General features: G+C 41.0%; 2 protein-coding genes across 3 annotated transcripts in view; both read right to left on the bottom strand.

Annotated features, from left to right (window-relative positions):
- The window catches only part of LOC131410099 (protein POLR1D), a 45,484-nt gene extending 31,871 nt beyond the window's left edge, over window positions 1-13,613 (bottom strand). Inside the window, exon 1 of one of the 2 annotated variants that reach the window (XM_058547921.1) lies at window positions 13,530-13,613. In XM_058547921.1, the coding sequence (XP_058403904.1) occupies window positions 13,530-13,555 (26 nt within the window). In that variant the 5' untranslated portion in view covers window positions 13,556-13,613. Of the gene's footprint in view, window positions 1-3,992; window positions 4,186-13,529 lie in introns of those variants that run through there. The other variant, XM_058547923.1, reaches the window with a different exon arrangement.
- LOC131410098 (DNA-directed RNA polymerases I and III subunit RPAC2) lies at window positions 7,159-13,613 on the bottom strand. Its single transcript, XM_058547920.1, has 2 exons — window positions 13,530-13,613; window positions 7,159-12,562 (listed from the first exon to the last, which is right to left on the bottom strand). Exons 1-2 carry the CDS (start codon window positions 13,553-13,555, stop codon window positions 12,187-12,189), a joined length of 402 nt encoding a protein of 133 aa, XP_058403903.1. The 5' UTR covers window positions 13,556-13,613; the 3' UTR covers window positions 7,159-12,186.
- Window positions 13,614-13,849: the final 236 nt, after the last annotated feature.

Below are 13,849 nucleotides of genomic sequence, written 5' to 3'. Positions count from 1 at the left end.
GTAACACACACCCTTATTTTATTCTATTCATGAAGATGTTTTCTACATTTTGAGAATGATCAAGTGCTGCTTTGGTAGAATATAGATTAAAAAGTCAAAACGAATGTATTTAAAGATAATGCCAATGAAGTTTAATAATATGGAAAACAATATTTTCATGAACCAAGTATTAGTAAAGCTATATCTAGGTTCTTAATCAGATAGTCTCTAACTCATTGACTCTTTTCATGGTTAAGATTTACAAAAAGCAGCCCATTTCCAACATGTTTCAGCAGGAACTTAGAAATAAACAAGGATTACTAGTCAACATTTTGTCTCTCAAACTGAACTCTTTGGAGCATGTGCTCCGGCAAAGCTTTGTTATCTTCACATGTACCTGAGGGAGGTAACATAGGCAACATCATGGACATTAAAAGCTGAGCCTAAGGAGTCCGGTAGTCTTGGGTTTACTAGTCGTATAACCCATTTACTACTCGTATAACCTTGGGCTGGTTACTTAACTTATCCAGGCCTCAGTTTCCTTTTCTATAAATGGGAAAAACACTATCTACCTTGAAGGAGGATTAAACTGGTTTTCCCACTTGGCTAGGCAAATCAGTCTTCTTACTTTACAGTCACAGTGACGTGTCTGTTATGCTGTCCGAGTTTGGCTGGGAATAAGCCTACTTGGCTTCTTCATGTCCTGGCTTGTTCTGAAGCACAGTGCTGTTAGATGGGGACCAACTTATTAGAACAAGAAAATAAAATGGGAACCCTTGGCTTGCTTGCTACAAGTCTGGGCAGCAGGCAGTGACACACCTGTAGGCTGACACTTCTAATGACAGACATTTTCAGCGGCATAGTTTCTATCATAAGGCCCTAGAATCTCCAATTTTTTCTATCCATTTAAGGACAAAGTGCAATCTTTGCCATATAAACAAATAAAAAACAGGAAAAAAATTGTAGAACCAAGTTTAGAAGGCTTAGATTAATTACAAGGACTGACGCGGAACATAAATCCAACTCATCTACTTTGACAGACAAAGAACACGATGATTGTGTTCTGTATTCTTCATCTTCAGGGAATGAGATGATAATTCACGCTTACATTCCCAATTTTATATTAATGACTTTTGAATAAAAACCCTGTTAAGTATTCTAAGTGCCAGGATTTATGCTTATGTATGCAGAACAGAGTAAGCAAGCAAAACAGGATCTGAAATAACTTTGAGGAATCTCAATGTGGGATCCTTAACCTTATCCTAATTAAAACTTATTCTGAGATCCCATATAATTTACCAAGTATGGTAGTGAGAAATTAAGAGTTGTAGACCAAATGCTCATGAGGATCTAAGTGAAAACTGGAAGTCTGTTCATCTTATTGTGGACCTAATATGATAAAAATGGCATAACAGATGTCAAATTATAGAACGCTCTATTTAACTGTTTTGGTCTTGTGACATTGTGATTTATTAGAAGAAATAAATATTTGGTCTTCATACTGTTCCTGGCACAGAGCTCCTAAAACCGTTGGAATTTCCTAAGTGATGAGAGCAATAAAGGTGTCTTTAGTTATGATAATGAGGTGACTTTTGGAAAGTCCCTAGATAACCTAAGGATGGGGGTTGGTTGCCAGGAGAATCAACCATGTGATTAGAGGGTTGACCTCTGGGGAGGGGAGAGGGGCTGGAGATTGAGTTCAATCACCAAAGGCCAATGATTTCATTGATCATGCCTGTGTAACGAAGCCTCCATAAAAACCCAAAAGGCAGGGCTCAGAGAGCTTCCGGTCGGTGAACACTTGGAGATGCAGAGTGAGAGAGGGTATGGAAACTCCATGCCCTGATTCACATACCTTGCCCTATGACCTCTTCATCTGGCTATTATAAAGGATATATGCATCCTTTATAATAAACTGATAAACTTAAGTAAATGTTTCTCTGAGTTCTGTGAGCTGCTCTAGCAAACTAATTGAACCCCAGGAGGGGGTCATGGGAATCTCCAATTTACAGCCAGTATTTCAGAAGCACAGGTAACAATCTGGACTTGCAATTGGCTTCTGAAGTGTGTATGGGCGGGGAGAGGGAGGGAGAGCGGCAGCAGTATATATAGTCTTGTGGAACTGAGCTCAAAACCAGCAAGATCTGACATTATCTCCAGGCAGATAGTGTCAGAATTGACTTAATTGCTTGGTGGTGTTGGAAAACAGTGGAAGCCTTTATGTGCTATCAGGCCATATAAAGACTGGGATTTCTGACAATTTTCCACCAAAGCAAGGGAAAGTCCATTTTCGATGGCAAAATAAAACCCAAACAACCCTACATCAGTTCACCCTATTAAATTTTATTTTTTTAAATACTGATCTGTGAACTCCTCAAATCTGAAACCATGGAGTAGGTATATAAAGTACAGCAGGTACTCACGAAACCAAAAGTGGCTGCCTTGGGGGTCAGTTCTCACTAATGTGAGATGCAGCACTCACTTGCAGCCAAACTTGGCTTTCCAGATCCAAAGTCCTACCTTCTTGGATGTGTATAATCAACATGCCCATCTCTTCTTAGTTCAAGCAACCTCTCTGGACTTACCTACCAGCTGGGAGATCCATCTCTAAGATTCATTTGGTTCCTACTGTGCAAGCTACTCCTTTGGCACTGTTACCTTTGCCTGCTCTAGTCATGACCACCTTTTGCCCAAATGAACTCCTAGGTCTGTCTGTGTTCTCCCTGACAGTCCCAGCCTGTTGTCATCTACATGTGACAGACTATGGAGCTAAAGACATACAACCACAAATTTGTGGTTTTCAACACCAAACCTTATGGAATAGTCATTTTCAGCCTTTCAAATTCAAATTTAGCTCTTAGGATATTCATTGAAAAAAACACAGAGTCCATCTTCTAGTCATTCATACGATAAATGTTTTTTGAGCACCTACTATGGGCCAGGCACTGCTCTAGGGGCTATAGATACATCAGTGAACATGCACACAAAAATCTCTTCCCACATGGAGCTTATGTTATAATGTTTTTTAGATAATATAAAATAAATGCAATAAATAGGAAAATTCTATATATGTTATAAGGCTATAAGTGCTGTATAAAAATATACTGCAGGGATGGGCTGGCCCCATGGCTTAGCAGTTAAGTTCGTGCGCTCTGCTACTGGCGGCCTAGGTTCGGATCCCAGGCGCGCACCGACACACCTCTCCTCCGGCCATGCTGAGGCCGCGTCCCACATACAGCAACTAGAAGGATGTGCAACTATGACATACAACTATCTACTGGGGCTTTGGGGAAAAAAAAAAAGGAGGAGAATTGGCAATAGATGTTAGCTAAGAGCTGGTCTTCCTCAGCAAAAAAAAGAGAGGAGGATTAGCATGGATGTTAAGGGTAAGGGTGGTGGGGGAGGGGCTACAATTTTAAACAAGGTGCAAGAGTTACAAGAAATGACACCTTTCCTTCAGGAGATCAATAAGACACAGCTCTTTGGTCCAACCCAATTGCAAACTCTTTGAAGGCAGGAACCAAATGAGATTCATCTTTGCATTCCTACTACCTGGAGCAAGGCAGGACTTTAAAATAGCTGCTGAAAAAAAATGCATATATTCTGTACTTTTCCAAAGCAATGCTACTTGTAATAAATGGTAAAGATTTATCAGACAGCTGGTCTGGAAGTGGATGCAGTATTTGCCATTAACAAAACGGCATACCTTAGAATCAAATCCTTTGAATTCTACCTCATGGTACCCAAAACAATAATCCTACCACTTCTACTCCACTAGAATTCTGTGGGGACAAGATCCCAAGGATAATCAATATCACCCTTCCATATTGCTGCTGCTGCAAAACAATGTCTTTTGATTAGCTTCAAGTGGGAGATACGTCACCTTTTATTTTAGACCAAGAGGAGAAAAGACAACATGTAGCCTGGGATAAGGGTGTTAAGGGATGGCGGTATCAAAGGCTCTTGAGGATGGAGAGAAGACATAAATGAAATAGATTATAAAGTATAACCACCTTTATTGGGGGTCTCTATGATGCTCATCACCTCAGCTCTTCCTCCCACTGAAGCCACACGCTTCCTTGCCTTACTCAAGAAGTTGTTTTCTTCTTGAGGCTTGTCACTGTGATGGCTCTCTGATTATGCAAGTGTCAGCTGCTGAGTGTACAAAATAATGTCATTACAAATCATCAGTCCTTCTCCGCAGTTTCTCCTCCCTGTTGTGGCAGTGATACCCAGACGCTGACATTCAATCATGCACACATTCATTCATTCATTGAGTATATATTAATGAAAGCCTACCGTATGCCTGGCATGGTTTTAAGTGCTGGGGATACAGAGGCAAACAAGGACAAAGTCCTTGCTCTCAGGGAGCCTATACTCAAGTGAAGTTAGACAATAACAGATAAATACATAATATGAGTACTATGAAGGAATGAGGCAAGGTCAGGAGATAGAAAATGACAGAGATTTGTGTCTAGGCGCACATGTTATTTTAGAGAAGGCAGTTGTGGTGCGCACCCTCTAAGATGGTCCTAAGGATCCCCACCTCCTGATATTCACACCCCTGTATAATCCCCTCCCCTTCAGTGTGGGCTGGACTTACTGACTCACTTCTAACAAACAGAATAGGGCAGAAGTGAGGGAATGTCACTTTTGAGATTAGAGTACAAAGACTGTGGCTTCCCTCCTGAGTTTTCTCTCTCTTTCCTGGATCTCTTGTTCTCGGGGCAGCCAGATGCTGCGGAATGTGAGTGAGCTTGGAAGCGAATCATCCCCCATTCAAGCCTTGAGATGACTGCAGCCCAGATGACACCTTGATTGCAGCCTTGTGAGAGACCCTGAGTCAGACTCATCCAGCTAAACTCCAACCAGACTCCTGACCCACAGAAACTGTGCAAAATGTTTTTTGTTTTCAGCTGCTAAGTTTTAGGACAATTTGTTATACAACAATGGATAACTAACATAGTCAAGGATGGGATCTCTGAGTAAATGAACTTGGAAAGAGGCCATGTGAAGATTTAGGGGAAGAGAGTTTAGGGAAGTAAAGGACAAGTATCAAGGCTCTGAAACAGGAACAAGCAAGGCATATACGAGAAGGCCAGGATGGCAGTCACAGGTGATGACATGGAAAGACAGACAGGTACCAGTTGGTGCAAGCCAGCTCTGAGGACTCCCATGGATAATGCGACATAACCAGTACTATGAAGGTCACTATTCTAACCACCACTAATTGGCTTAAACAATAACCAATATAACAAAAATAATAGTAACAGCTAATATTGAGTATTTAAGTATACTAGGAATTGTGCTAAGTGCTTTATTTCAATTGTTCTTCACAATAACCCTATAAAGTAAGTATTATTATTAGCCCAATTTTACAGGTAAGGAAGCTGAGGCTCAGAAAGGTTAACGTACTCTCCCACATTCACAAGTTAGGAAGTGGTGGAGCAGAAATTTAAACTCTGACTTCAGAGTCCTTACCCATCACCTCTACACAGTACTGTCTTGAAAGAGAAGCTCCTACAAAGAAAGCCTCTTTCACCCTTGAAAAAGAAGAAAACATAAAACCCTCAAAAACCCCAAACCTCAAACTGTTGTTTAAGCCAACTGGTCCAGTCTCTGTTTGATTAGATGCTCCAGGCAGTTTGATTTTCCTTGGAGCCCTTTCAATAGAATTGGTTGAGGTATTATTTACAATTTTTTTGAGGTTTGACCCAAGTCAGCACAGTAAATTTAGAAAAGCACACACACAGGTAATATATGTCTTTTTGACATATATTAAGTGCCTTGCATAACAAATATGGAATTTACTGAGGATTAGTATTATTAGAGAAAATATCAATATATTCTATTTTAAGTAATTTTATGCTTAGCTGACCTAGCTTGAGCCCTGGCTTCCTATCAATATTTAGATACCTGGAACCAAACCAGGCATCCATCTGCTATAGAACTTGCTTTTCCTTCCTGCTAAGACTTTGTCTTGAAGCTTGGGGAACATTATGAATGTTCCATCAGAATCTTAATTTCTTTGTGAAAAAAGGAAAAACACAATCCTTTTATCTTTGATTTTTATCTATATTCTATTAATAGGAATGCTATTTTAAAATTTCTTTCTTAAAAGCAATGGCTTTAGCAGACTGACAACTTTCCACACAGGGGTCCACAAATTTATATTATAGTGCTGCCTTGGGCTAGAGGAAACAAAAAATAACAGAAGCTACTAAGGTTGTTTGTTTTCAAGTTTTCACCCAGAAGAAATATGAATGAAATCAGCTTGCTCGACACAATTAATGATATTATAATAACATTAATAGCTAACATTGATTGAGAGCATACTTATATGGACCAGATACTGTCCTAAGCAATTTGAATATTATCTAAATTAATAGTTATAATATCGCTATATGGTAAGTATTATTGTTATCCCAACTTTACAGATGAGGAAACTCAGGCAAAGAGGTCAAACAGCTTGTCAAGGTCACATAGCTAAAAAGTCTAGAGCCAAGACCAAGCCCCAGGCAGTGTGATTCCAATAGTGCATCCTCTTAACTCCTATGCTATGCTGCCTCACAGCTGTTTAGCCCGAGAAGGTGTGCAGGATCCCAACCACATCAACTTTTGCTTCTAAGAAAGATATACTTTTCTCAAAAATACAAAAGAAAAAAAAAGCCCCATTAAAATCAACTCCCCTAATACACATATATATCTTAGCCAATCTAAAACTCCTACAATATCTTACTGTTCCACACAGTAACTCAATATTCTTTACAATAATTATTAGGCAAATATATTTTATTATATAAATTTATAGGCATATAAATTTAGGCACTAATAGAAATCACACACAATGCTGAAAGTTTATTCCTTTAAAAAGGTTCATAATTTTGTTTTTTCATTGCTGAATAATCTACGTTCATCTTTTAGAAAATTCTGTGAGTATTCTCACTTATCCTTGGTCTTAAATGTCACTCCTCAGAAAGGCTTCCTTAACTATTCAATCTCTTGGTGCCTTCTCAGCCTGCTCCTTCTTTTACTTCCCATTTATATCACTACCTTAAATTACATTATATATCATGCACATTTATTTTCTATCTCTGCCATTAGAAAATAAACTGCATGTGGGTCAACTTGTTCCCTGCTGTACCCTGAGTACCTAAACTGTGCCTTCATGTAGTATGTACTCAATAATATTTATGGAATGAATGAATGAATGAAATGTACCCTTTGAGGAGAGCAACTTGGTGAGGGCAGACAGCAGCAAGAGCCTGTCAGCTCACTGCCCTGACCTCACCACCCCCAATTTTCACATCTGTAGCCCTGGATTCACATCCTTGTTAAAGATGTGAATTCTTCTGACATGGGTGCGGGAAGGAGGTGAACGGTGGTTGCACCCACTGACTCCTATTAGCAAGAACAGGTGGGGGAGGAGAAGGGATGGTAAATCTTGCCATACTGGTTTTGGTTGTGAGGGAGTAGTAGGAAAACAAAGGAGTAAAAGACACAGCTATGGGACCATTTTCAACCCTTCTCTCACCTTTACCCCTATACAGAATCTGTCTCTATTTTAATTTTTTTATCAGTTTTTTTGTATTCATCCTTTTACCTCCATTCCTACAACTATGCCCTCCGTATATTACACCTGGACTGTTACAAAAGACCCCAACTCACTGCTGTCTTCCAATGTTTCCTTCCACTCATCCATCTGCACAGGCATAGGACAAAAAAAAAAAAAAACACCTTTATGGCATTCCCCAGCTCAAGAATCTTTAATGTCTCCCTTACACTGGGAAAAAGGAAACCATTTATCCTGGAACACTACATTTACTTTACAAATTTGCCAACTTCAATACTCCACCAGTTACTGGAAAGCAGACTGTGTTTGTCTTGTTTGCTCTCCAGTGCCTATGACAGTGGCTGGCAAGAGCAGGTGCTCAGGAAACAATCATTGCCTCAACAGTGTCTCACGCATCCCATTCTGTGTTCAGCATAATACTTTACTCTGCGTATTAGGTCACTTCATTGGCTTACAATTTGTGTATAAATCTTGTGTGCCCTCTCCAAAATCACATAAGGCTTTTTAGGACAGGTCCACATTATACTCTCTTATCTCCACCATTTCTCAGGACTTGGTCACTACTAAGTACATATTTGCTGCATAGAGAACCAATAATCTAGGTTTGGAAAGAATTTCATGATGAAAAAAAATACAGATCACACAGTAACTGTACTGGGGTAATTGATACAGTTTCAAACAGTGAAAGAAAAACCAACATTAAGAATCTGAGCACAAAAGGGCTGGATTTGAGGTCTTTATAAGTACTTGAAAGCAGACTGGTGGATTTGGGTAAACTTCCCAGTAGCCCAGTTTGAGGGATATTACAAAGATTGCCTCTGACTTTAAATTATGCTAACCAAAATAGAGGACGTTTGTCTAGTGATCTGGAGATAATCTACAATCTTAATAACATATTTAAGGGAAACAAAAAGAAAGGTGGGGAATGGTGGGTCAGAGAACTTGATATGCTTTCATATTTCTTGAAATGCAAGACACTCTGGGTCAGAATGGTACTGAATGGACCACTTTTTATGTAGACACCTTTTGATCTCTACAGAGATACTGTAGACACCTGCGCATTATACCGACTAACTAGAGCACTTAGATGTTACAGCTATATGCAATTTATAAATACTTGGTAAAGTGCTTTGCAAATGGGAAGTGCTAGGCAAGTACTCAAACTATTACATATTAAAAGCCTTTGGTATGTAATCACTTTATTTAATAATTGGCTCTTTAGAAGGCATAGTACTTTACAGCTGAACAGAACTTCTGATCTTGAATCATTAATATTAGTTTATTTAGAGTGAAATGCTATTAGAGAGCAAATCAGAGATACCGATCAAGTTATTTTTTCACAGTTTATAAATATATATGATTTATATCTCTCTCCCTCACCCTTTCATAGACCAATTCAGCTTGCCATCAGGTTCCCACAGACTTCATGCAAAGATTCTTTCCACATACCCGTGACTCTTAGTTATCCTGCCTGCCTTGCCCTCCATTTTTTCCTTTCACCCATCTGCCTTCTGAAGGTGTTTCGTTTGAACCTGTGAGTTTATGGCTACCCTAAACAGATTCAAGACAGCATGCCACATGATCAGTAGCGATAAATCCTTTTAGGAGCAATGAAGCCATGAGATGCAGTGGGTGGTCACCAGTGCGTGCATTTCCCATATGTACTGTTATTACACATACATAAGCACTAACAACATTAATTACTGCAGTCTACTATCATCATTCTACACCGCTATGTCCACTAACTGAAATTTGCTTTCATCTCCTGACAGGTCTTGGTTCACAGGTATTAAACTCCATTAAATAAGCCTGTTTACTATCCCCATAGGACCACTCATAGGCAAAATTTTAGAAGAGGCAAAGAAGTTTTTGATCCTTTTCTACTTATCCCTTTAGGGCCTCCTTACACCTTCAAGTGCTAATTTCCCTACTTTAACATTGGTTTTCCAGACTCTCTATCACCCTAGGAGAACAGTCCCTATCCTTGCTTCATGACTTTGATCTTTCCTCATACCTGCTCCCACTTCAATTTAGCTCTCCAATGTCCTACAATGTATTTTCTTTACTGGAAAACTCAAACTAAGGCATTCTTCTGTGCAATGAGTGTTAATGTTCAGTCTTCTTAGACACTAAACTAACTCTGCACACTGCCCCATGACCTCCCTGTTTAACTCCAAGTGACATTTTTCCATTCTCATGTGACTCATTCAACATCATTCTCCCCTCTTTGAAAGCCTTGGCTTCCACAACTTGACTTCTACAGACTTTCTTCCCACCTCACTGGTTGCTCCTTTTTAACCCAACCTTTAAATACTGAGCTTGCCTAGGGCTTGGTCTTGGGCCTACTTGTTTGTCACAGTTTTTATGGATTTACATCATCTGTATGGCAAGAGCTCACAAAGTTTATCTCTAGCTTAAATCTCTTTCATGGCCTACAACTCATATTATCTACTGTCTACCACGTTCAAAATGGAACTTTTGATTCCAGTCACCTTCTCCACCTCCCAACCTATTTTCCCATTTAAGGTTCCCATTTCAGTAATTTGGCCCCAAACCTAGGTACAAGTCATTTTTCTGTTTCTTCACCTTCCACATCCAATTCCTGAGATCTATCAATTCTGTACCAATTTGGTTCTAAAACACATCTCAAATCCACCTTCTTTTCTCTATCACTAGCTTACTGCCCTTCCAGGCCACTTCAGCTCTTACAGTTTCTCTGCTTCTACTCTGGCCTCTCTATAACCTATTCCCCCACACGGTAATCAAAGTATTCAGATGTCATTCCCTTTGTACTTAAAATCCAAACTCTAACTTACCACCCCAGCTCTCCTCTCCAACAACTCCAAACGATAGGCCCTTGTCCTCCTTACTTACCACGCTAGACATGCAAATTTTCTTTCAATTCCTTTAATTCCTCAAACCACCAGTTTTCTGCTTCGGGACCTTTGCACATGCTATTCCCTCAGAATCTTTCTCTCTTCTTTTGGCACAGTTAACTCCTTCTCTTCCTGTAATCGCTGGAGGACCTTCCCTAACTTGCGTACCCAAAGCAGATTCCTCTTTCATGTTTTCTATCTTGACCCTGTATTTGTTTTTTCACAGAATTACAACTTTAAAAAAAAATTTCACTCTTATTATAATGTATGCTCCATGTGAACAAGAGCTGTGTCTCATCTACTAACATGTCTATTCCAGGGCCTGGTATACACCAAATGCTCAATAAATACAGAAATACATTTATCTAAAGAGTTGACTGAGTGTAGGAAATGCGGGCTTTATGGTAGGCTAGTAGAAGAGGTCTGATTTGAGTGAATAAAAGGCTATATGCCTTAACTACTGACATGGATTCATCTAATATTTACTAACCATCCACTACCTATCAAGCATTGTGCCTCAAGTTAGTATAGTGGGTACACAACATAAGCACTAACAATAGCATAGTAAATCCAAAACCAAGAAACACAGAGCATAATGAAAGCACATACAAATACCCAAACTAGGGTAGGAAGTCCGACATGTAAGTTCTTACCTAGACCAGAGTATGGCAGAAGGAAGAGTGTTCCAGGAAGAGGGAATAAACAAAGGCTCCAAAGGACAGAGCACTGGGGGGTGGTGTGCTCAGGTTCAAAGGCTGACAGATATTAGGGTGAATTAAGAGTCAAGTTGGGGTAGGACAGGCATGAGAGACAACGCTGAAGAGGTAAATAGGACAGCTCTTAGACGTGATTCACTAATATTTTAAGTTTTCCAAAAAAAAAAATCATTTTCCCCACATGGAATTTTCCTTCTCCCTGTCCTTACTGTTTCTCAAATACTCCTTTTTTAATGTAACCTTGGGCTATACTTAGATACCTAAGGACTGAAAACGTTATCTGGTCTTCCCAGTTTTCTCCTTCTGTAATACAATTAAACTCTCTTGACCTACTTAGGTCATTTCTGATTAAATATTTTATTACTGTCCTGAAATTAAAGCAGTAAACTGGCATCTATCCTGTAAATGCTATCACAAAGATGGAGCCTGATACCACCAAAAACTCTCATGTGAAACTAGAATTCTCACAATTCTTTCAAATTATTCCCCACCCTTGCCCAATCTACCAATCATAGCAAAGGATGCAATTCTCCCATGAATTTACTAAAAACTATCTATCAAGAAGCTAAGTCCTCCCACCTTTCTTTCCTTCCTCCTTTTATTTTTTAAACCAACAAGTCTATGTGGGGTCATGCTCTATTGCATCTCTCCCTCTCCCCCAATCATAGCCATGAATGCATATTCCTTTTAATCCCCTTGATCAAAGTCCTTGCCTGGGCCTCTGATTTTCTCATAGTTTCCTCACTTTCAATGTTGGCTCAATTAAAAAAGAGAAAGTAAGCTAGAAAAAAAACCCTAAAACAGTCAACCTGAGGACTAAGGAACAGAAACCACTCAAATTAGTTTAAATAAAAGAGGGAATTTATTAGAACAATACAAAGGTTCTTGCAGGGATTCCAACAGCGGCAATGGGTCAATACCTAGAAGCACACCTTTCAGAAGGACAGATCATGATGTAACCACAAACTTCTACTTGTGGGTTTTACAAGATCACGAAGAGAATATCCTAGAGGATAGTCTTCCCTGTAGCATGCATAAGTGACTAGAATGTGGATTTATTTCTGCTTGCTTTTTGATCCTTATATTCCTTTATGCTGGCCTCAAACTTGTCAAGCACATGCTGGCAGACATTCATGAGCTCATTCAGGCCTCTCTGAAATGGCTCAACAGCTGGAAGAGTACCTCGAGTCTGAATGCGCAAATTAATTTTGCTCTCTGAAGGATGGGTTGTAGTATAACCACAAAATTCCACTTCCGGGTTCTTCATGATCATGTAACGAAGAGAATTTCCTAGGGTATGGTCCTCCTCGTGCAATACAAATGTCACACAGTGTCTATCTGTTCCAGCTGCCTGGACCATTTCCAGGGCTGTCTTCCTCTCGCCTTCAGCCATTGAGGTCTTCAATCCAGATCTTTTTCTACACACATATTTTTTATAAAAATGAGATCATACTGAATATGGTTTTGTTAACTAGCTTTTTTCATTTACTATTTCACAACTGCAACACATTATTACTCTAATGTACTTCAATTACATAGAACTATTAGCATTAGCCCCTTATTTTGCTGCCTCCACATAGTCTATCAATAATATTTAATTTATTGCCTCCAGTTTCTCCCTACTCCATTTGACCGTCCACATGGCCACAAGGCGAGTCTCCTTAAAACACAAACTTAAATGTTTGCTAAAATATTCTTTTGGTAGAGTCATAAGAAAGGGATAGGATTAGAATAGGGAGGGCCCTGCTAGAGGATGAAAACGGAGTTGAAAGGCGTATAAAAACACAGATTATTATAAAAATAGACTATAGATTATCAACGTGCAGGCCCACTACGGCTTCCATTTGCAGGACGTAAGGAAACTAGAAGGGAAAGTCGGAGAAGAGTCAATCAAGCAGGAGGGAGAAAGATCTCAGCGCACAGTGGCTTCATTAGCAGTCTGCACAGAGGAGGCACTTGGGCCGCAGTTACAGGGAATACGACCCGACTGAGCACACCAATGCTATCACTTGGGGAACAGTGGCCTGGTGCGTAATTTTACACGTTAGCGTTATTTACTCTTACTGTTCTAACGGGGGGTGGGGTGGGCAGAGTGGGGACTTAAACTCTAATCTCACAACTTGTCTTGGTATCTAGTGTACTGAGCGTCTGTATTCAAACACATCCACGTCTTCACCCCTCTCCTCCCAGTCGGGGACCCTCTCCCTGCCCAGGCGCCCGCTTCTCTCTCCCCCACTGCCCTCCCAGCCATGCCCTCGCTGCCAGGCAGCGCCGCGGAGGCTGAGGCCCCGGCCGGCCGCGGGCCCCTCGGCCACCGGCTCCCGGTGCAGGGCGCGGCCCTCTCCTCCCACCCGCTCGCCCGCCCGCCTCCTCCTCGGCCGTTACCTCTCCAGCTCCTGGTCCTCTTCCATGGCGGGGACGGCTTCCGGGACCCTCAGGTGGTGCTGGCGGACCGGAGGCTCAGCCCCATGTCACGAAACGTGCGGGCGAAGCAGGAAGGAAGGAACGACCGACGGAAGCAGCCGCAAACGGAAGGAGCGGGGAGGAGCCGCAGCGGCGCGGCAAGGCCCAGCCACTGGGCGGGGCGTGGAGGCTCCACCGGAGGCCCCGCCCACATGCCCCGCCCCTGGCGCGAGGAGGGCGGGAGCGAGGCAGGAGCCGCTCACCTGGCCCTCCCGGAGCAAGTCCGCCGGCAGAGCTAGCGG

The sequence above is a fragment of the Diceros bicornis genome, chromosome 9, assembly GCF_020826845.1.
Source record: "Diceros bicornis minor isolate mBicDic1 chromosome 9, mDicBic1.mat.cur, whole genome shotgun sequence".
Taxonomy (NCBI): domain Eukaryota; kingdom Metazoa; phylum Chordata; class Mammalia; order Perissodactyla; family Rhinocerotidae; genus Diceros; species Diceros bicornis.
This window is presented reverse-complemented; position numbering and strand designations above follow the sequence as displayed.